Raw genomic sequence first — 23904 nt, forward strand, 5'->3', positions numbered from 1 at the left:
CCAATCGAGTGGTTGAGTGGGCATAGGAGGATGAGGGCAATCTTGTAGGTAAGGAGGGAGGAGGAGGGGAGGAGGGCAATCTTGTAGGAGGGCAATCTTGTAGGTAGCACCTTTAACATAGTAACAAACAAAATAGGACAACCAAAGCAATTTTTGTGCCGAAACCCTGATTGAAATGGAACCAGAACATCAGTTTCCTCCAAAGGCACCTGGATCTGGTCCATGACCACCCATTTTAGGACCTTCACCAAGAAGGGGAGATGGGCAATTGGCTGGTAATTGCTTAAAGGTAAAGGGACCCCTGACCATTAGGTCCAGTCGTGAGCGACTCTGGGGTTGCGGCGCTCATCTCGCATCATTGGCCAAGGGAGCCGGCGTACAGCTTCCAGGTCATGTGGCCAGCATGACAAAGCCGCTTCTGGCGAACCAGAGCAGCGCACGGAAACGCCATTTACCTTCCCGCCGGAGCGGTACCTATTTATCTACTTGCACTTTGACGTGCTTTCGAACTGCTAGGTTGGCAGGAGCTGGGACCGAGCAACGGGAGCTCACCCCATCACGGGGATTCGAACTGCCGACCTTCTGATCGGCAAGTCCTAGGCTCTGTGGTTTAGACCACAGCGCCACCTGCGTCCCATTGGTAATTGCTTCGATTTTCCCAAATCCAGGTATCGTTTCTTACCACTGCCTCCTTCAAGCAGGCAGGGACCACCCTCTCTCGTAGGCAGGCGGTAACCATCTCCCTGGCCCAGCTGACTGTCCCCTCCCAACTAGTTTTTATCAGCCAAGAGGGACAAGGGTCCAGAACACAAGTGGCCTCCCTGACTGATCTGAGCACCTTGTCCACATCCTTGAGCCTTACAATTTCAGAAGGATATACCGTAGACAAACAGGACTCTCCAGGTTGGAGGAGGGGCTGGAACACAACCCAGAGCTGTGTGCCCCTTATCTGGCCTCCCCACCTCCCACACCTTAACTCCCCCTACCCTGAACCGCTGCAATAGGGACCCCCCTTCTCTCCTCAGCTCCTCTCCTCCCAGACACATCTCCCTTCCCTCAGTAAAAAACGACAGCAGCAAAAGAACCACACAAATATGAAACAGCTACAATAGTGTTCAGCTTTAATACCGAGTGGGTTGTCTGTCTTTCTACATGATGTAAAAATGAAATAAAGTTATGAGCCGTACTAGATTTAGTAGCTGCTCTGTGTGTACGCTGATTTTAAAAATCTTGGTTATCTCGCTGACCCCACCCTTGCTTGCTATGCACGACAAGCATTGTTTACCTGAAGGCAAGCGACACTTTTGCACTGGGTTGCCAAGGCTCCATCCAAACAAACTTCTCTCTTCCATCTCCCACCTATGAAATTTGTTGGAAAGGTGTCTCCTTTTCAGTGGTTCCAATTGCAGAGAGCTTTCCGCGGCTGCTGGAGGAGCAACTGCTTTCTTAAACTGCTCCCCAGCCAGGGTTGGCATTGTCGCCTTTTCTTTCCCCTCCCTGAATGCACAAGTTTCCAGTGAATGGGCTGTGGAGCATGAAGTGTATGGAGAAGGAAACAGGGAGCTTTGGAGGAAATGTTGGGGCCCGTCTCGGGCAATAGAGTAAATCTGCTTTGGAGAAAGCCCCTTTCGCCGAGCTGTGGCAAACCTTGCTGATGGCATCTGTCCCACATGAGACAACATGACGCTGCAGTCTACATGGTCAAAGGAAGGAGCAATGGATTCAAACTACAAGAAAGAAGATTCCACCTAAACATTAGGAAGAACTTCCTGACAGTAAGAGCTGTTTGGCAGTGGAATTTGCTCCCAAGGAGTGTGGTGGACTCTCCTTCTTTGGAGGTCTTTAAGCAGAGGCTTGACAGCCATCTGTCAGGAATGCTTTGATGGTGTTTCCTGCTTGGCAGGGGGTTGGACTGGATGGCCCTTGTGGTCTCTTCCAACTCTATGATTCTATAATCCACGAAGGAGCCCACAGGTAGTGTTACCAGTGGGGCACATTCAAGCGACCACTAGCAGTCTCTGGATTCCTCACTGCCCCGCTGACATTTTTGTCCTGCGGCTTTGGCGAGCCATGGCTGGCAAGGCAGCGGAGCCCCGCGTCCCTGTGACTTTGCAGAAGTCGCGGCTGAAGGCTGAGGAGAAGGTCCTAGACTTGGACTTTGAGCTGGGGAGCGTGCAGTTCAACGAGGCCGGGAGGTATGCTCTGAGGCTGACGGTGGAGAATCCACTGCTGGAGGGATCCGGAGCTGGGGTGCAACTGCGGGTGAACGAGGGGGACCCCCTTTACATCAACACGGCCACGACCGACATTGTCGATCAAAGCAACCTGAATGAAGTATATGCGTTTGAGAAGAGGCGGTTCCTTTTTACCTTGCCTAGAGGTAAGACGTCAGGGTGGGTGAGAAGCAGGAAGAACATGGATGAGTCCTTGGCCACCTAGGAGCGATCAGGAGAATCAGATCTCACCCTCACCCACTGCCACAGTAGTGAGATTCCTGCACGGGCAGGGGGTGGACTAGATGACCTTTGATGCCCCCTTTTAAACTTTATTTACTTATTTCATAAAATTTATAGAAAGCAGTTTACAAAAAAGATAAAGCACTGAAATTATCACTAAGAAAATGTAACGTTAGTTGAAGGTGATTGAAAAGTTAAAATAACAATAGACTAGAAACAGATTCGGGTGGAATCTAGACACATAAAAATGTTGCAAGATTGCTTTTCTTAAAAAGAAAGTTTTGAAAAAATATATATTGAATTTGCCATAGCTCACCATTGCCATCTAGTGTCATATTTACATAATGCACTTTACAACACACTTCAAACATTTTATTTGCAGCTGTATAAAGGTAAAGGTAAAGGTAAAGAGACCCCTGACCATTAGGTCCAGTCGTGACCAACTCTGGTGTTGCGGCACTCATCTCGCGTTATTGGCTGAGGGAGCCAGCGTACAGCTTCCAGGTCATGTGGCCAGCATGACAAAGCCGCTTCTGGCGAACCAGAGCAGAACATGGAAATGCCGTTTACCTTCCCGCTGTAGTGGTACCTATTTATCTACTTGTGCTTTGACGTGCTTTCGAACTGCTAGGTGGGCCGGAGCTGGGACTGAGCAACGGGAGCTCACCCTGTAGTGGGGATTCGAACCGCCAACCTTCTGATTGGCAAGCCCTAGGCTCTTTGGTTTAACCCACAGCGCTACCCGCGTCCCCATTTGCAGCTGTATAGCTGAGTCTTAAGACTCGTGCCAACTTTCTAAGCATCTGAGCAGCCTTGCCTGGGGAAAAAAAGTTTTTAGGAGGCACGTGCTTGATATCTGTAGGCAGTGCTTTTTTTCTAAAAAAATGTTTAGGGGTGCTCTCATTTTCTTACTTGTATTGAAATACTGCCCCTCAATGAGGCCAAGCTTAGATTCACAAAATCTTTAGGGGTTTGCGTCCCCCTGTGTCCCCCCAGGAAAAAAAGCCCTGTCTGTAGGGCAGGTGTTGCCATGCTAAAAGATTCTTTCCTTTCAGGGTCATGTTCTCATGCTGAGCTACATTGCAGGGACAGGGCCTTTCTGTCTCTGGCTGTTCGAAGCATTTGGTGGTGGGGGTTGAATCGTAGAATTAAAGGCCCAGGATATCATGGCATCACTCCTTGGCTAGGACTGTGCCAACTCTGGTTGGGGTATCTCTAAACCGAGAGACCAAAAACCGAGCCTTCTGCTTTTCAGGGGTCTGGGAATTCAGATGTCTGGGAAGCCAGTGAGGTGTGGTGATAAGAGTGTTGGATGAAGACCTGGAAGACTGGGGCTCCAGTGCCCTCTCAGCCACGGAGCACATTTTGCGAGCTTGGAGCTCTCACTGTCTCTCAGCCTAGCCTACCTCACAGGATAGCTCTGCTCTGCCTCACAATTGGAGGCAGCAATGTTCTGAACACCAGTTGCTGGTAGCCAGAGGAGGGGAGAGTGACTCTTGTGCTGGTGTTCTGCTTGCGGGTCTCCCACAGACACCTGGCCAGCCATGGTGAGAGCAGGATGCTGGACTAGTGGGCCCTTGGCCTGATCCTGCAAGCTCGTCTTAGGTTCTAATGATTCTATTCTGATGGGATGCTCTAGATTTGGGTTCCCTGCCTTGCAATGAGAAGGGGAACCATTTTCAGACTGAGGCCACAGTCTCTTCTGGGGCACATTTGATGAAATGCAGGGCCAGAGGGAAAACGGCACCTGCTCTCTGCCCCCGGTGCCGGAGCATGCAGTTTTGCCACCGGGTTCAGGTTCAGAGGTAGGGCTGGAATTGAGATGGGAGTGAGTTAGGGAGTAGGATAGGATAGGATAAGATTTCCCCCCCCCCCCTTGAAGACAGTCCTGCCTGAGCCTTTAAATCTAGGTTTTCCTTCACACAAGTCCCCCACAAGACAACCTGTGGTGAAAACTGAAGATATCTGAAAAAGTGTGCATGCACACGAAAGCTCATACAGTACCAAAATAAAAACTTAGTTGGTCTTTAAGGTGCTGCTGGAAGAAATTTTTTATATTTTGTTTCGACTACGTCAGACCAACACGGCTACCTACCTGTAACTAGAACTATGGAAGGCACCACATTGAGCCGCAGGAAATGGAAGTCCATCAACAGGTATCTGAAGAAGTGTGCATGCACACGAAAGCTCATACCAAAATTAAAACTTAGTTGGTCTTTAAGGGACCCAGGTGGCACTGTGGTTAAACCACTGAGCCTAGGGCGTGCTGATCAGAAGGTCGGCGGTTCGAATCCCTGTGACGGGGTGAGCTCCCGTTGCTTGGTCCCAGCTCCTGCCAACCTAGCAGTTCGAAAGCACGTCAAAATGCAAGTAGATAAATAGGAACCGCTATAGCGGGAAGGTAAACGGCGTTTCCATGTGCTGCTCTGGTTTGCCAGAAGCGGCTTTGTCATGCTGGCCCCATGACCTGGAAGCTGTACGCCGGCTCCCTTGGCCAATAATGCGAGATGAGCGCGCAACCCCAGAGTCGGTCACGACTGGACCTAATGGTCAGGGGTCCCTTTACCTTTACCTTTTTTAAGGTGCTGCTGGAAGGAATTTCTTTATTTTGAAAACTTTGTGTCATTGCTGTACCCATGAGGTGTGTGCACTGTAGGGGGCAGTGAGTGGGGTGAGTCTGACGCATTATTTATTGGAGGTAAGAGGTTGGATTCGCTACTGGATGGCTTGGGTGCTACCTTGACTTAACAGCTGTTTGCGCTGGGCTCTCCCCTCTCCACCCATCCAGGCTTCTGCAAAAATGACAAAAACCACGACGCCCGGCTGCGAATTGAAGCCCTGCGCCTTCGCGGTTCCTCGCTGAGGACCAGTGTCCGGGCCGGGGAAGCTTTCTTCGCAATCTACCCCCGCACCAACCAGCCCCGGATGAATCTCTTTGCCAGCAGAGACGAGGACCTGTACCGCTATGGTGACATCATGGTGCTGCTGCGGGTGGGCAGCGACGACCTGGCCATGCATTGTGGGAGGCTGGCCTATGCGGTGTCGTTCCATGAGCACCGGCCCGTTGCCAAGAAGCAGGCCCCCACCAGTCCTCTGCCACCCCCCAAGCTGAAGGAGAGGAGCCTGCCGGCTGGAACCAACTCCCCAGCACCTCCCCAGTCTCTGCCCATCCCACAGCAGATTCACCTTGCATCTGCACCTGAGCCACGCCCTCGGCCCACGGAGGAGGCCTGCACATCAGGGGTAAGAAATGTCAGAGCAAGGGCCAGGTCTGTTGCCTTAGGAATGACGGAGGGAGCAATCCACGTAAAAAGAAAACAATGACCCGCAGCTTGCCATCACGCTTTCTAGTGTGTTATTTGTATATTGCAATTGTTTATCTCGAAACCAACTGAAGAGTCTTTCTGGCTCCCACAGGGCTAATAAATTTGTGGTGGCATAATAATAAGCTTTTGTGGATCAGATTCCACATCAGATGCATGAAGTGAACTCATACTTGGCAGATATAGACAGTAAGGTGGATGCTGAACGGCAAGAAGATGCAAAAATTACAGACAGTAATCATGGCAGCTTAAATATATGTTAAATAGACACACCTTTAACATTTTACAGCAACAGATCGGTGATACTAGCTGAGATGATTTGAGGAAACAAATAAGAATGAATGTTCAGTACTGAGCTGATGTTGTCTAATCTCCCTGCAAAACTTTTTGCAAAGAAGGCAGGATGAATTAAAGGAGCCATCTGTAAGCAACTTTCATTCTGATGGGGTACAAAATGATAATAATACCTATATTTATATGGGTGCCTACTGAGTTTGGACATTATGTCTTTGCTCGGTTTCCAGAGAAGGAGCCACCTGTTGCAGCAGAAAACATCAGCAAAGTCTTGTGGCGCCTTTGTTGTTGTTTAGTCGTTTAGTCGTGTCCGACTCTTCGTGACCCCATGGACCATAGCACACCAGGCACTCCTGTCTTGCACTGCCTCCCGCAGTTTGGTCAAACTCATGTTCATAGCTTCGAGAACACTGTCCAACCATCTTGTCCTCTGTCGTCCCCTTCTCCTAGTGCCCTCAATCTTTCCCAACATCAGGGTCTTTTCCAAGGATTCTTCTCTTCTCATGAGGTGGCCAAAGTATTGGAGCCTCACCTTCAGGATCTGTCCCTCCAGGGGGCACTCAGGGCTGATTTCCTTCAGAATGGATAGGTTTGATCTTCTTGCAGTCCATGGGACTCTCAAGAGTCTCCTCCAGCACCATAATTCAAAAGCATCAATTCTTCGGCGATCAGCCTTCTTTATGGTCCAGCTCTCACTTCCATACATCACTACTGGGAAAACCATAGCTTTAACTATACGGACCTTTGTCGGCAAGGTGATGTCTCTGCTTTTTAAGATGCTGTCTAGGTTTGTCATTGCTTTTCTCCCAAGAAGCAGGCGTCTTTTAATTTCGTGACTGCTGTCACCATCTGCAGTGATCAAGGAGCCCAAGAAAGTAAAATCTCTCACTGCCTCCATTTCTTCCCCTTCTATTTGCCAGGAGGTGATGGGACCAGTGGCCTTAAAGGCTCACAAACTGAGCACACTGAAGGCTTATCCACACTTCCCTTCCCCCTGCTTTCCAGGCACAGTCCATGCTTTACAGCTCTGTGTCTGAGGGCTTTTTTTTTTTTTTGCTCCAGAGCATTCATTGTGAAAAACCGCTCTTTAAAGCTCAGTCAGAGCAAACAGCCATCCGTGGAAAAACCCCATTGCCATTTGTTGTGCTTCAGCCCCTCATCAAGGACCAGCGTGCGGTGGAATGTAAAAGGATGGCAGTTGGTTTGTGTAACAAGACTCAAACAAACCTTGCAGGAGAAAGCTGGCGAGGGCTGCTAGCCAGGATGGCAGTGCGCTGCCCTCCCCAGTTGGAAGCAAGCAGTGCTTCTGAAAACGAGTTGCTGGAAACCACAGGAACGGAGAGGGCTCTTGTGCCCAGTTCCTGCTTGTGGGCTTCCCCATGGGGCATCAGGCAGGCTGCTGTGTGAACAGGAGGCTGGACTGGATCCAGCAGGCTACTCTCATGTTCTTAAAAGACCTAGCTCAAGGATCAGAGCCCCCTTCTTTCTCTGTCCCTCAAAAAGATGGCGTGACACAGCACAACCTGCTTCCACCTGACAACAATGCAGGAAGTCACCTTATACTATATTTTGAAGATGTGATGTGATGTGTGTGTGTGTGTGTTACAAAGGTTTGCCGGCACCCCTGGTCTCTGCTGAGTGGTGGCAAGATTCCACGGGGTTCCAGGTGCTCATGCAGGGTTTGTGCCCCTTTGGAGAACTGAAGATACAGGATAGAAATGTAATCCATCCTTCAAGGAAGCATGACTCCTGTGCTTTTTCTCCCCCTCAGTTGCTGCCCAGCCTACCTCAACAGGAAGCCTCTCCTGGAGCCATTAAAGAGTTTTCTGATGAACAGCTGTCATCATCATCTCTGCCATCCTCTTCCGCCTCCTCCTCACCAGCCTTGCCAAGGCGATTGCCAAGTGATGCCAGACTCTGCCTCCCTTCGCCAGGATACAGCCCCGAGCTGCTTTTTGAGAATATATTTTCAGGGGTGCTGGTAAGTCAATGACTTTTGCTCTGTGCTGGGAATGGAGGACCTGTGGCCCTCCAGATGTTGCTGAACTCCAGCTCCCATCACCCCCCAGCCATCATAGCCCACAGTCAGGGATGATGGGAAATGGAGCCCAGCAGCATCGGGTGGGGGGGTGGGGCGCAGGTCTCTGATCCTGGTCAATGTGGTGGGCAATATTTATAGCAGCCTTAAGGAGGCTCAATTCAACACCAGAGGCTTTGCTCCAGGTACCACTGCCAAGTAAAGCCAGGGGACCTTCTAGGAGCAGGGCCTTCTTAGTAGTGGTGCTACACTTCCTTTAAAAAGTAAGCTTTTAATGCTCCTCCCCCACCTTTGTACATATTGACATATCCATGCTTGTGTGACTCAACGCAATACTATTTTAGTGTAATTTTTTAAATAAAGTACATTAAACTTGCGTTCGCTCTTCCAATGCGTCTAGGGACTTTTCTGAAAAGATATTCGTATTTCCCCTCTGGGAAAAAAAAAAGGCAGACACCCCCCTCCCCTATGGGGGTACATATGTAGGAAAGCATCCTGGTAGCTAGGACTCTGCATAGCACAAACACCCCGACCCAGATCTGGCCCCAAACAATTGGAGGGTTGGGCTGATGTTTAATTAGTTTTTAGGAACCCCTAATGATCCGTCCAGTTGGGAGGGGGGGGGAAGAAGGAGAAACTGCATCTCCACTCCCCCCCCTCTGACTGACAGGAGGAAGGCTCAGTCCTGTTAGGTGCTGCTTGCAAAGGAAGCATCCTGCAACTTGCAGGATCATGCCCGTGCGAGGTGGGGCGACAGCCAGGAACACTTGCCCCAGGTCCCAGAAGGCTAAGCTGACCAGAGGCCCACCAGGGACCAGCTTTCTTTTTTTTAAGTTTATAACTTTATTCTAACAATATTCCTGCCCTGCCCTGGGCCTCAGGCAATCTCTGCACAGGCCTGTGCAAGATTGAACCCTCCACTCACCAGCTAGGGAGCAGAGGGTTCAATCCTGCTGTGCATGCTCCCCCAGTACATTCCCTGCAGGGGACTAGCTGCAGAAGGAGATTCCTGGAGCCTTCCTGCCCCCCTGACAGCCTCAGGTTGCTCTGGCTGACCTACCCTGGGGTGTCCCAGGGCTACCTCAACCTAAGCCCGGATCCCACCCAAATTGGCCCAACTCAGACTCTGGCCAGATCCAGCTCACAGCCCTATTGGAAGCACTTGTGGCTTTTCCAATTGCTGATTCTTTCAGAACACCCAAAGCAATTCCAGAGGAGAGTGACTAAGGGTCTGGAAACCAAGCCCTAGGACAGTGACACGCGTGTCAGACGTGACACGCAGAGCCCTCACTGCTGGCACGCGCCCCATCGGCCCATTCACACTGCTGTTGGTTTCCCCCCCATTTGTTCTTCCACACCTCCTACAGCTTGTCTCCGCTGTTAACCCCCCCCCCCGATACTTTGTTGTTGTTGCTGGTAGCCAGAGATTGGTTTTTTAACCCTCTCTGTGCTGTTTTTTCTGGCGCTTTGGCAGACTATGATTGGGTGTAACAGCGTTCGTTTTTTAACCCGTTCTGTGCTGGTTTTTTTGTCGCTTTGGCAGACTATGTCAGTGCTGTGTGTTAGTTCCAGCGAAGGTATTATTCGTCATTTACTTCTGTTCTCTCCCCCCCCCCCAAAAAAAGCGCAGCAGCTTTGGGGCATCCCCTCCAAAAAAGCAAAGCCACTTTTGCACCCCCCCAAAAAAACCTCCAAAACTTTGGTCAGCAGCTCCCCCCAAAAAGCTCAATAAGTCTGGGCACTTTGTGATAAATAAGGGGTTTTTGGTTTGGTTTGGTTTGGTTTGGTTTGGTTAAATCATTAGTTTTTGGTTTATTAAATACAGTTATATATTACAATTATACATTTTTGTTATTTAAACTATAAATATCGCAAAATTATGTTTTTTTCTGGAAGTGACACACCACCCGAGTTATGCTCAGTTTTTTGGCGAATTTTGACACACCAAGCTCAAAAGGTTGCCCATCACTGCCCTAGGAGGTTGAGGGAGCTTGGGATGTTTAGCCTGGAAGAGAGGAGACTGAGAGGGTGATACAAAAGCCATCTTCAAATGTCTGTCACATGGAGTATGGAACAAGCTTGTTTTCTCCTGCTCTGCAAGGCACAACCCATACCAATGGCTTCAAGTTATAGGAAAGGAAATTCAGAAGTAATTTTCTGACCGTATGAGCTGTTTGACAGTGGAACACACACACACACACCGGAAGATGGTGGACCCTCCTTCCTTGGAGGTTTCTAAGCAGAGGTTGGGGGGGGGGGCTATCTGCCAAGGATTCTTTGCAGAAATCAAAACCTGACCAAACAGGGACTTGTCTCAGAGGAAGCACTGACCATATTTTATTCAAAAGCGCCTATTGGAAAGATCCCTGTGTTCCTATCCGGTAGCATTTGACAGGAAATATGTGTGCTGGAGGGAGGGGCTCCCTTTCCCCCTTTGTGTCTGTAGAACATGTGCATGCCTCTGTCTGCAGATGACGACGATAATTGCAGAGGCCCTGATTGAGTTTGCCTGGCAAACGTCTCGGCGCAAAGGAAATGGCGATCGATATTAATCAGCCGTGAGCTGTAGTTATTGTAAAGGGCAGTTAAAGCGTCAAGGCAGAGCGGCAGCTGAAGGATGGAGAGACATTAGCCAATGTTATTTATAACAGGTCTTGGGGTTTGAGGGTGAGCACAGCTGCCTAAAGTGGTGATAAAACTGCACCCATACTGATGTCACTCTGGAAGCACCCGCCAAGACAACTAGATTTAAGGATGAAATGCCATGGGTTAGCTCTGTGGACTTTGCTGTAAGGGTTCTCTGATAGGCTACCCAAGAGGTGCTTTGGGCTTCTGCCGGAAGAGCTATTTAATGCAACACTCAGCGGGCATTAAGTACAGCTTGTTTGTGCCATGCAAGCAGAATCAGTCAGCTTCAGTTCTCCCTGTTTCTCATTTTTCCAGTCTAAATTCCAGTTTTCCACATTTCTCCTGCAATCTGCAGTTTATCTAAGAAGAGCCTGCTGGATCAGGCAATGGCCCATCTAGTCCAGCATCCTGTTCTCACCGTGACCAATAAGATGCCCCTTTTGGGAAACCTGCATGCAGAACCTGAGACAAGTGCACTCTCCCCTCCCATGTTTTATAGCAATTAGGATTCAGAAGCATTGTTGCCTCTGACCATGGAGGCCAAGCATGGCCAACATTATAGTTAAAAAATTGTTAGAGCTTTTGTGTGAATTTCTAAAAACAAAACAAAAAAACATTGTTTTTTGCATGTAGTTTTGACTAAGATGCACATTTTTGCAAGCTGTTTCCCCAGTGCAATGCATTTTTTTGTGTTACTTTCACCAATATATGTGTTTTAGGCACATTTCCCCCAAAACATCCATTTTTGTACACCCTGGTTGGAGCACGGCATCGCAAAATCCAGAGAAGTCCAAATTTTGAATCATTTCTGTGTTTCCACATTGGTCCAAGAAGTGTGGATTAGTTTCTCACTAAAATGCAAGCAGAACTGAATTTCTCCTCTATCCCTGTATGCAAGGCATTTCTGCTCCAAAGGCTCATCTAGTCCAACTGCCCAGGGGCGTACCCAGGATCAAAACTAGGGGGGGGGGCACGCCAGCCACGCCCCCACCCCCAGCCACCCGATTGGCTGGCTGGCGATGACGTGGCCGGGATCTCCCCAGGAGGCGTGGTCAACATCCACGCCCCCCAGAGGGGAGGGGGCCGTTTCCAGTCGTTGCCGAGGCGGCATACGGAGCCACCCACGCTTGCGCTTCTGCCTCACCTGCTCCTTTACCGGCAGCGGTGATTAAAACGAGGCAGCAGCAGTGAAGCTGCCTCCGTCGAGGGAAACCTGGACCTGGGCTAACTTCAGCCCACACTCCTTCAAGTCACAGCGAGCACAGCACAGAAAGTGCTGCCCCACAATGCTCCGCAGCACTTCATTTGCATACACGCACATGAAGTGCCGCGGAGCATTGTGGGGCAGCACTTTCCCTCGATGAAGCCATTTCGCTTCAGCTGAGCAGGCCGAGGCGGAGCACAGCTGGCACCGTCCCTGCCTGTCGTGCCGTGCTCTCCAGCTCTCCGCCATGCCTGCTGGTATAGTTAAGACGGCTCTGCCCGCTGCGGCAAGATAGTGTACCCGACCGAGAAGGTGAACTGCCTTGACAACAGCGTGCACCACGAGCTGTTTTATACCATCCCCCCCTTTTGCTTCTGGGGGGGCAGCTGCCCCCCCTGCCCTGCGCTGGGTACGCTCATGCAACCGCCTGCAGTGCAGGAATCTCAGCTGATGGGGAACTGATGGCCCTCCAGACATTGTGGGACTCTAAATCACTCTTAGGTTAGCCACTCTGTTGTGCCAACTCCTTTCCAAAATGCACATTTACTAATTGCACACATAATCAATCTGTAGTGTCATTCATGGAGCTGGAGTTAGCAATTGTGTCAGTGAAGCGGACAAGTGTTAACTTAGTACAGGGATGGGGGACGGGGGCCCATCCAGATCTGGCTGGGCATCAGCTCCCATCAGTTCCAGCCAGCGTGGCCAGTGGTCAAGGAGGAAGGCAGCTGCAGGCAAAAAACTCCTCCCAGAAGGTCACAGGTTCCCCATCCCAGCTACGGAAGGTGTTCACTGCTGCTGGCGTGGTGCCTTTTAAGTTACAATCCCCAGGCTTTGTTTGCTTGTGAATTAGTGTGCAAGAGTGGGCGTGAACACCCTTCTGTTACATTAAAACAAAGTTTGGATGGCCATCTCTTTCAGGGACTCTAGCTCTGGTTCCCTTAGATCAGGCATCCCCAAAATGCGGCCCTCCAGATGTTTTGGCCTACAACTCCCATGATCCCTAGCTAACAGGACCAGTGGTCAGGGATGATGGGAATCATAGTCCAAAACATCTGGAGGGCCGAAGTCTGGGGATGCCTGCCTTAGATACCATTGGCCAGGGAGCAGCAATGGCTGAGGGATTTTGACTTTGGCCTTATCCACATTTCCTCTTGTTCTGCTGCTTTCCCCCAGGGAAAATCCCTCTGTAGTACTCAGTTGGAGCAAATGGCGATCGCTTTTCTTTGGATTGCTGTTTGTCCTGACTTAAAGCTAAAGAGTGGGTTTTCTCTGGGAAAGGTGTGGGCACAAGGAGAATCGCTTGGACCTGTGCTTTCTAAGACGAACCTTCATGTCCTCAGGGTGAACTTGCTGAAGGCATCTGTTGAAACTCTGGGAAGGAGGGGCTGCGTTAGATGGCCCTCTGGTCTGATCCAGCAGTGTTCTTCATAATGTTCTCAGTGCCACCGGGGGGGGGGGACAAGACCTGGGCAGGCCCCCAATATATGTTTTGTGGCAATTTTTCCTTTGTGTATTAATGTCAACGAAGCTTTGAGGATTGCAGTCCTCAAATGTTGAGCAGAATGGGCTTTCTTCCGCCTTGACTTCTTCTACAGAAAGACCTTGTTTGCCGCATGGCCTATGGGTTGGACAGGGTTAAATTCTGCATATTGTGGGTGGGGTGGGGGAGGTGTTTATGGGATCATAAGGGGGTCTGGGAGAACTGGACTGAAAAGGGGAGGGAGTGATTGATGCTGAATTGATCCGCATTCCTAAGCAGCCGTAGTGGAAGTCACGCCTGGGGGTGAGCAAGTCAAGTCAATTGATCGCAGCGATGCTCTTTCTGCATTTCAAAAGCACCCAGTCATATGTAATGGAGCATTGGCTGTGAGCCCAGTCAGCAGTAAATGCACCTTCAGGGACCACAATCTCTCCTGGCATCTTTGTATGCCCATTGCTTGAGCAAACGTGAGGCATAGACTGCCATGCTCCTGAGACACGGTGCAACTGTAGAGGGTATGCGCATGGGTGTGTTTACCTAAGAGACCTTCCTGTTTTCTCCTTTGCTGAGAACATGGCTGCAGGTGCGAAAGAGCCAGGGGCTTATGCAAGTACGTGATGAAAGGAATTAGAGGTGAATTATGCAGGTCCGCTAGGACAGCTAGACATTGTTAACAATTTTTGACTTCTTTATCCATCTCTGCAACATAATGTATTCCCAAGCACGGGTGGAGCGGCTCAGCTGTCTGCATTTCATGAGCAGGAAGCTTCAGCAGCTTCAGTGTATGCAGTTGAGATCACTCCAGCATTATGGGGAAGGGAAAGAGCTGTGCAGGGCACTGGGTCGTCGTCCCCACCCTCATGCACACAGGAAATCATTCTCTGCCTTTTCTCAGGCCTCATTTATTCAACCTAATTTTCACAGTGAGGAATTAATGGATCTGTCTGTTTCTGGTTTGGGTTGATTCATAAGTTTATTCCATCCTATTTCTGAATTGATCTGGTTTCTTTAAAAATCCGCATGAAAATTCGTATTTAAATCCAGATTTTCTCTCATCGGCAGTATTTCTATTTATATAAAACAAAATTTTAGTAATGCCTTTGGGTGGCTCTCTGTCTGTCTGTCTGTCTGTCTGTCTGTCTGTCTCTCTCTCTCTCTTTCTCTCTCTCTGTGTGTGTCTGTCTGTGTGTGTAGATGATAGATATTTACAACAGATGCACAAAATCAACAGATGCACAAAACAAGCAAAGGAAAGCAAAAAGCCATAACTGCAAGCGTAATTGTGACTTAAGTGAAGTACAGAAGTTGTTTACATCATCTTCAACATTAGGAAATAAATATGGAGCAATGGGTCAGAATTTGCAGAATGAAGTTAAAGCCACACACAAAAGAAAAAAAAGAGAGATTTGTTTGTTTTTGAGCTGAGAACTGTATTGCCATTTGGAGAAGTGTGGAATATAAAGTAGAATTCCTTTCTGATACACACATTAGAAGTGCAGATCAGATCAGCTACCATTAGAATTCGTAGAAATTGAATACCTGAAGCACCCAAGTCTAACAACAACAACAACAACAACAACAACAACAACAACAACAACAACAACAACGTACTCTGCCACCCCACCCATCTGGCTGGGTTTCCCCAGCCCAGGGGTCGGCAAGGCTTACCGGGCATGGAGCTGATCACTCCCGCGGAGATCCTCCGTGAGCCGGACCAGCACAGCGTGATGCCAGAAATCGCATCTGTGCATGCCCAGATGCCGAAAAATGCACCTGTGCAGATGTGATTTACGGTGTCTGAGTATGCGCAGAAGTGATTTCCGGAGCCGCAGAAGAGAATCCCCGCACCATACTGTGCCAGTTTAGCACAGCGCGCAGGGACTCACTGAGCAGGCCGCTCGGTTCGGGGGCAGCTCATGGGCCGGTTAAGCAACCCTCATGGGCCTTTTCCGGTCCATGGGCCTTAGGTTGCTGACCTCTGCCCTAGCCACTCTGGGCAGCTTCCCACAAAATATTAAAAATACAATAAAACAGCAAATATTAAAAATTTCCCTAAACAGGGCTGCTAGCTGTTTATTTCCTTGACATCTGATGGGAGGTCGTTCCACAGGGACCACCACCGAGAAGGCCCTCTGCCTGCTTCCCTGTAGCTTTGCTTCTCGCAGTGAGGGAACCGCCAGAAGGCCCTCGGCGCTGGACCTCAGTGTCCGGGCAGAACGATGGGGGTGGAGACGCTCCTTCAGGTATACTGGACCGAGGCCATTTAGGGCTTTCAAGGTCAGCACCAACACTTTGAATTGTGCTCGGAAACGTACTGGGAGCCAATGTAGGTCTTTCAGAACCAGTGTTATGTGGTCTCGGCAGCCACTCCCAGTCACCAGTCTAGCTGCCGCATTCTGGATTAGTTGCAGTTGCGGGTCACCTTCAAAGGTAGCCCCACATAGAGTGCATTGCAGTGGTCCAAGCGGGGGATAACCAGAGCATGCACCACTCTGGCGAGACAGTCTGCGGGCAGGTAGGAACTCAGCCTGCATACGAGATGCAGCTGGTAGACAGCCACCCTGGGCACAGAACTGACCTGCACCTCCATGGACAGCTGTGAGTCCAAAATGACTCCCAGGCTGTGCACCTGGTCCTTCAGGGGCACAGTTACCCCGTTCAGGACCAGGGAGTCCCCAACACCTGCCCGCCCCCTGTCCCTCCAAAACAGTACTTCTGTCTTGTCAGGATTCAGCCTCAATCTGTTAGCCGCCATCCATCCTCCAACCGCCTCCAGAAACTCACACAGGACCTTTACCTCCTTCACTGGTTCTGATTTAAAAGAGGTAGAGCTGGGTATCGTCCGCACACTGATGAACACCCAGCCCAAACCCCGACGATCTCTCCCAGCAGCTTCATATAGATGTTAAAAAGCATGGGGGAGAGGACGGAACCCTGAGGCACCCCACAAGTGAGAGCCCAGAGGTCTGAACACTCATCCCCTAACACTACTTTCTGGACATGGCCCAGGAGGAAGGAGCGGAACCACTGTATGGCAGTGCCCCCAGCTCCCAGCCCCTCTAGAGCAGGCATCCCCAAACTGCGGCCCTCCAGATGTTTTGGCCGAAACCTCCCATGATCCCTAGCTAAGAGGACCAGTGGTCGGGGATGATGGGAATTGTAGTCCAAAACATCTGGAGGGCCGAAGTTTGGGGATGCCTGCTCTAGACGGTCCAGAAGGACGTCATGGTTGCAGGGCCGGTGCTAGGGTTTTTTGCGCCCTAGGCAAGATCACCTTCTGCCCCCCCCCCAGTTTCCCAGAGTTGTTGACCTTTTCTTAGAAAAAATAAAAGTGGAATAAAAATAAAATAAAAAAGGGACGCAATGTCAGTGTATAATAGATTGCAGGAGGTAATAACAGCAGCATGATAATAATTTATGCTTTTTTTTAAAAAAAGCTTTCATTATTTTACATTTTACAGCTATGGGTTGAAAGCTGGCAATTAAAACATTTTAATATTATTCTTAATATCTGCGCTCTTTCTCTCTCTCTCTCTCTTTATGGTATTGCTGGATTTCTGTTATTTATCTTTTAAGTTTAACAACTTAGAGCACAGAGAAAGGCTTGCACATTTCCTACCAGTTTAATAAGCTGTACAACATCACATTATTTAGAGACCAAAAAAAAAAATTCACAAGAGTTGGCAACCATGAAAATAGCTGTATTTATAGAAACAGATGCTAATTTACTGCCTTGTAATGAGTATTTTTTTTCTTAGGGTGGTTAGAATGTCAAAGGAACAATACGTCTGTATCTATATCCAGTAGTATTAAATGCTGTTCTAAAGTGTCTGGACTTTTTGAGAGAAGTTTTAAAAACGGGTGTGTGCAGTCACAAAATGCATTGTGAAGCATGTGAAAGGAAAACAAATGAATATTTTAGGCACACATCTTTTGAAGTGAAATAAATGTCATTTTAAAATGGAAAGGAGATTGAATTACATTATGCCCTCATGTAAGTATTTAGTTTGACCATAAAGAAAACAAAAACCCAGATTTATCATAAATTGTAAAGATTATTTTAATTATTCTCTCTACAATCAATTTAGGTGGCTCAGTGCTGACTGATTTGGAAGCTAAATGAGACCACATTAAAAAAAATATGGCAGTGGGTTCTGCTTTGAGGGATGTTCTAGATTCACACAGTACATAACTTTAGGAATTATGAGAAAACAACTCTTACCCTGCCTCCCCACCCCTTGCACACAAAAGACCTTGATGACAAGTACAGTACAGTATCTGTGAGTTTATAGAATTATGATTAGAAGAGGGAGAAGAGGTATGAAGAAACCAGAAGACATCAGGGGCGCCAAACTCATCGGCTTCAGGCCGCTCTCCGGAGGCGTGCGGGGAGCGAGGGCCTGGGGCTGCCTCCGCTGAACAGCTGAAAGACGGGTGAGGCAGCCCCAGGCTCACGCTCCCCGCGTGCCTCCAGAGAGCGGCCTGAAGCTGCTCAACAGCTGAGAGGCGCAGTGGAGGCGGCCCCAGGCTCGCGCTCCCCGTGCAAATTTGCAGGGGGTTGGACTAGATGACCCCAGATCCCTTCCAACTCTGAAATTCTGTGATTCTAAGAGAGAGAGAGAGAGAGAGAGAGAGAGAGAGAGAGAGAGAGAGAGAAGACCCCCCCCCACCCACACAATAGCTTCCTTGGAACAATGAAGAAAGTGCTGGAGCAGAACTATCAGATCATGTGAAGCTGCACAGGATCCCAAGTTGCCCCCCACAGACAGCAGCATCCCTGAAACTTCGAAGAGGATGCTGCTGTGCTGAGCACACCCAGTGGTGGACAATCCATTAGTTGCCCTCCAACATCCTCTGCAATATTGGCAAGGGACACTTGGAATAAGAGCCAGCCAGCGCGAAGCTCCGGAGGTGCACGGGGAGCGCGAGCCTGGGCCCACCTCGCCGCTGTGGGAATGTTAGGGATGTGAATTAGGATATATTATTAGATAGATCCTCTCGAAGCTTGTGTTAGCAAGCTTCCAATATCAGCAGAGTGACATTCCCCTTTTGTGCACAGCAAAGCGTGAGCGTTAGGTTTGCTAGAACCTCTACAACAAATATACTTCAATATTATACTTCCTGGCAAATCCCCTTTGTCCCTCTTAAAAGAAATACACGACACAATAGTATTAAAATAAGATAGCGTTTACTCACATGACATCCTGAGTTAACAGCATAATCTCAGAAAGGCAGGCTTACGTAGAAAAGTTACAAGTATATACATCTGGAGTCTACTTAGTAAAGTGAGGCTCCATCTGGTCTCTCTCTTGGCAGCAGGCCAAGAGGGAGAACCATCCTAACTGGAGATTCTCTGGAGATGTGTTCCCATTGAAGGAGAAATGGCTAAGAGAGAGAATGGCTGCTGGCTAGGGGCTTTTCTCGGCCAGCTAATCCATCTCATCTGCATATCTGGAGGAACAGGAACTGAATTTAGTCAGGTGTCCCTCCAGGTGAGTCCCTCTTAGTGGACACTCTAGGAACTGTTGTGACTTGTCTGCCCCAGTGTTCCATCCCACAGCCGCACCTCTCAGCTGTTCAGTGAGAGGTGTGGAGGGGCTCTGCTGATTATGGTAACCCACACTGCCAGAGCATCCCTAAAGCCTCTAAGCAAGGAGAGCCCATTACCTTCCCAAGCAGTCTTGGAGTAGGTGTTGAGCAGCTTGGAGAGTCAGAAGGTCCTTCCTAATGTTCCTGGCCACTTTAACCCTTTGGTGTCTGGCTCCTGCCCTCTTCTGCCTCCCAGGCCCGCCATCAGGACCGAACATGGGCAAATGGGCTTCCCTTGGCCCAAACGTCCAGGGTGACCTCAAATGCCCTCGCTCTGCCTGGAGAAGCGCCTGCTGCCCTCGGGATCCTGGGACGCCTTGCATCCTTCCACCCAACACCAGCCAATGCCCTCCTGACCCACTTGGAGTAAATAATTTCTTTAAAGGTCAAGAATACAACCAGGCTTAGAAATTAACTGCAGCTGAAGTCTAGAAAAAGCCCAAAGGAGGGACACCTTCTCAGCTTGTGCAAATAAATAGAATATCGAAATCATGAAAGCATTGGGGGGAACGGCTGGCGACACAGTACTAAAGCTGCATCTGCCAATGGGATAGACGAGATTTAGAGATTTATTAGAGTTGCCTGTGCAGACATCGTTGGTTGAACACCCCACAGGACCCAAGTAGCATTGTGGCGAATGCAGGCAGAATCTGCTCCCCGCTGGGCACACAGCTCGCCACCCTCCTGGGCAGCTCTTGAAGTGTGTGCCGCAGGATGCATCTGTGAAACTCTTTCCTTAGAATCATAGAATTGTAGAGTCATCTAGTCCAACCCCCTGCAATGCAGGAATCTCAACTAAAGAATCCTTGACAGATGGCCCCATGAGCTCTGTTGAAAAACCACCAATGGGGGCAGAGCAGGGGGCTCAGCATGGGCGGCCCCCTCTCAAGATGCCTATCTGGAGCTGGGACTAGCGCTCCTCCTTCCAGTTGACAAGGGCTACCAACGTTCAGGGCTGGTGCTGAGCTTTTCCCTTTCAAAACCACACCGAAAATCTTTTTATTTCTTTCTCCCTCCCTCCACCCCCCCCACCCTGCTTGCTACTGAGCATCAGAGCCAGAAACAGATTTAAATAGGGTCAGTGTGCTCAGACTGGAACATGCACCCATCAATGAACCTAATGTATCTCTGCTTATGCAGAATGCTTGTCCCTCAGCACAGGAATTGCTTAGGGCTACCTCCTGTTTGCCAAGTGCCTCCAGACCGAGTCCCTCCCCCCAAAACTCTGGTGTGCCTGGCATTTACAGGTACAGAATACGCTCCCTAGACATGGAGGTTCCATTGGATTTGTCTGAATCCTTTTTGCTTCTATAGGTGGCAGCGATGGTGACTGCCAGCTCCCTCTTCAGGCACCCAGTCCCCCTCCCCTCCCTCTCCCACATGTTCTTGCAGTGGGGGCTTCTATTGAGGAGGTTTCCCCCTCCCTCCCGAATCTTCAATACCCCCAAAGAGGCGGAGGGGTTTGGCACTCTGGGAGGGAGACGCTCAGGTCTTCCCTCCGCTGTCGGAGGCAGGATGCTAAGGGAGCCCGAGTGGGGAGGGGGCGCTGCTGGTGGCCGGCAGAAGAGGCCCGCTGAGGGACCCCCAGGACGCCCCCTAGGAAAGAGACGGGAGGGGCGATTGCAAAAAGGACACCCCCACGGCCTCTGGAGAGGCTCCGTTTGGACCTGGCATGGCTTGGCTTCTCCTGCCGAGGCGGCACTTATGCCTGGCCCCAGCAGCAGCAGAGAAGTGCCAGCCCAGGCCGGAGGCAGCGCCAGGCCAAAAGTTGGTCCTGGGCAGTAGACTGCTCCTGTCCGGGGAGGCTCGACGTGCCACCTCAAGAGGAACTGGGGGGCGCCCCTTCGCCTGGCCAGGAGAGGGACCTCGCTCTGCCCACTAGGCGGGCCGGCCGGCCGGATTGACTGACTGACCTGGGTGGGCACAATAAGCGGCAGTGGCAGAAGGGCGAGCGGGGCGACAGCCAGCGTGATCAGGGTCTTGCAACGGAGCAGAGAGCGGGAGGAGGCAGCCCCAGGCTTGTGCTCCCTGAGCGGGGAGCGGGAGCCTGGGGCCACCTCCACTGAACAGCTGAGAGGCGTGGTGAGGTGGCCCCAGGCTCGCGCTCTCCGTGCGCCTCTGGAGCTTCACGCAGGGAGCATGAGCCTGGGGCCGCCTCACCCATCTTTCAGCTGTTCAGCGGAGGCGGTCCCAGGCCCGCGCTCCCTGCGCGCCTCCGAATAGCAGCCTGAGGTGGCCCCAGGCAGCACCGGGGGCGGCGGTGGGTGGTGGGCAGGCTGGCCAGCGCCCCCTCCATTTTGGCACCCTAGGCAGCTGGCTAGTTTGCCTAAATGGATGCGCCGGCCCTGCATGGTTGATTGCATCAAAGGCCGCTGAGAGATCCAGCAGAACTAGGAAACAGCTTTCACCTTTGTCCGTAGCCCACCAAAGATCACCAACTAGCGTGACCAAGGCAGTTTCAGTCCCATTTGTTAAAATGTGAAAGGAAAACCGAGGTTCTTAGGATGCTGACTTTTGGGCCCTGAATGGAGTCGTTATGAATGCCACTATTTCAGATCCTTGAGTTTTCCTGCATTATCTTCTTAAGTGTCTCTTGTACTCAGCTGCAAAGTCCAAATTGCTTTTAGCTAGAATGAGGTTATCTTTATCCATCTGGCAAAAATCAGGATTCCTATTATGTGACAAAGAAGTGCTCAAGTAATTGAGGACAGAGCACGAAAGAAAATTGGCGGAAGGAGAAATGATCTTACCTGCTGACTACATTTCTTTATCATTTGGGGGGGATGGTCTTGATATTTCCCATGTGTTTTTTAAAACAGCAAACAGATTGAATCAAATTTGTCTTATTTTGTACTTGTAATTTATGACTAATGACATTCCGGGTTTTGAATGGTGTCTCCCCCCCCCCCAAAAAAACCTTTCTGATCTGGTTTGTAAGAGAAAGAGGGAGGAAGAATTTCTCCAGCAGTTTTAATTAGAATATTGTCCTACTTCTCAAATGATTTTATTCCACCCGAACCCCCCCTGTTTATATTCTTGGGTTACCTTAAACAATGTTATGGTGGATGGGCATTTGAATGATTAGTTCCTGTTTTTGTTTTTAAACTGGCATATGATGGGTTTATTGCTAATATGTGCTAATGAATGAATTTATTAGTCCACATGGTTAAAGATTTAGAGTGACAGGTTGCAGCTTGGATCCTGTTGACGCATAGAATCAGGATGTCTGACAATATCAATAACTTCTCCCTGCTCATTGCTCACCCCCTCAGCTCCCCAATGTGTGTAAGTGTGGCAAAATAAACACTTGACCATTTTTCACTCAGCTATACCCATGAAGACAGTTTCAGCAGGCACCCATAGTCTCTACCTAGGAACAGGGAAATCTATCCATTTTTCCCACCCTAAGTAAAGGGCATCCAATTTCTGCATCAGTATAATTCCCCTCCCCCAGCCCCAGTCCATATGAAAATTTGTACTAGTTTTCAACACATTTCTTAACATTTTTGCACACATCCTTTCCTAAAAGCATGCATTTCTGCAAGCAATTTCCTGCAATATAATTATTGTTTTGATGTATTGTTTTACTATCTCACTCTATACATATATACAGTTTTGTTTGCACTCCCCCTTTAAAAACACATTTTTATTGCTTGGAGAAGTGCATTGCAAAATTCAGCAAGGTGCAAATTTCAAAGGATAGCTGTGTTTCCATTTGTGCTTTGGTTTGAGATGTGTGAATCACAGAAGTTTGCCTGCCACTTTCTCTCCTCCCTCCCTCCCTCCCTGCAAGTTCAGTTTTGCATTAGTGCAATCAATGGGCCTTCAAAAAGCTAAAAGGCTTGTCCTTTTATATAAGGCTTGTAGAATGAATGGAAGGCAAGCATTGCAGAAAATGTACTTATTTAAAAATGCTTCCCTTTAATTTCTACCCTGCACCAACCCAGCTGAAAGTTTCCCCAACCTGATGTCCTTCAGTACAAGCCATTTTAGTTTCTCTCATTTTCTCATTCTTCCACTTCTAAATTTAGCTTTCCACATTTCTTCAGTAATACATTTCTTCAGTAATACATTTCTTCAGTAATATATTCAGTAATATGGGTGAAGGGAAGTATACAGTTATTATTATTTTTTAATCATTTTGAAAATCCACCAGCATTTTACTGCAAATAAACGTGACTAATATCGGACACGACTGGACCTGATGGTTAGGGGCCCCTTTACCTTTAATATACACATTCTACAAGGGACCCAGGTGGCGCTGTGGGTTAAACCACAGAGTCTAGGGCTTGCTGATCAGAAGGTTGGCGGTTCGAATCCCTGCAATGGGGTGAGCTCCCGTTGCTCGGTCCCAGCTCCTGCCCACCTAGCAGTTCGAAAGCACATCAAAATGCAAGTAGATAAATAGGGATCGCTCCGGCGGGAAGGTAAACGGCGTTTCCGTGCGCTGCTCTGGTTTGCCAGAAACAGCTTTGTCATGCTGACCACATGACCTGGAAGCTGTCTGCGGACAAACGCCGGCTCCCTCGGCCTATAGAGCGAGATGAGCGCTGCAACCCCAGAGTCGGACACGACTGGACCTAATGGTCAGGGGCCCCTTTACCTTTAATATACACATTCTATTATAAGCAATTTCCCCATGCATTTTTGCACACTATTGTCATGAATGCATGCATTTGCATGTATGTTTCCCCTGAGTAGAATGCATTTTGTACATATTGCTTGGTCAAATACTGGGAACTGCATCACAAAATTTTCTAAGGATAGCTGTGTTTCTGTTTGTGTATTGGTTGAAGAAGTGCAAATTTGGTAGGTTCCCATCACAGCTGCACCCAAGCAAATATGTTTCTGCTTGTGTTGGCTGGTTGGACTGGTTTGTGGATACAGGT

The 23904-nt window shown here is 49.3% G+C and overlaps 1 protein-coding gene across 4 annotated transcripts in view; it reads left to right on the forward strand.

The window, feature by feature from the left end:
* The first annotated feature begins 1310 nt into the window (after positions 1–1310).
* The window catches only part of CCDC33 (coiled-coil domain containing 33), a 187634-nt gene continuing 165040 nt past the window's right edge, over positions 1311–23904 (forward strand). For all 4 annotated transcript variants that reach the window (XR_009558188.1, XM_060279001.1, XM_060278999.1 and 1 more), the window contains exons 1-3: positions 1311–2380; positions 5245–5699; positions 7845–8054. Coding sequence is in view for 3 of the 4 variants with exons in the window: in XM_060279001.1 (XP_060134984.1) it covers positions 2071–2380; positions 5245–5699; positions 7845–8054 (975 nt within the window). In the remaining variant the exon portion in view is untranslated. The remainder of the gene's footprint in view (positions 2381–5244; positions 5700–7844; positions 8055–23904) is intronic.

Source organism: Zootoca vivipara, chromosome 9, assembly GCF_963506605.1.
Source record: "Zootoca vivipara chromosome 9, rZooViv1.1, whole genome shotgun sequence".
Taxonomy (NCBI): Eukaryota; Metazoa; Chordata; class Lepidosauria; order Squamata; family Lacertidae; genus Zootoca; species Zootoca vivipara.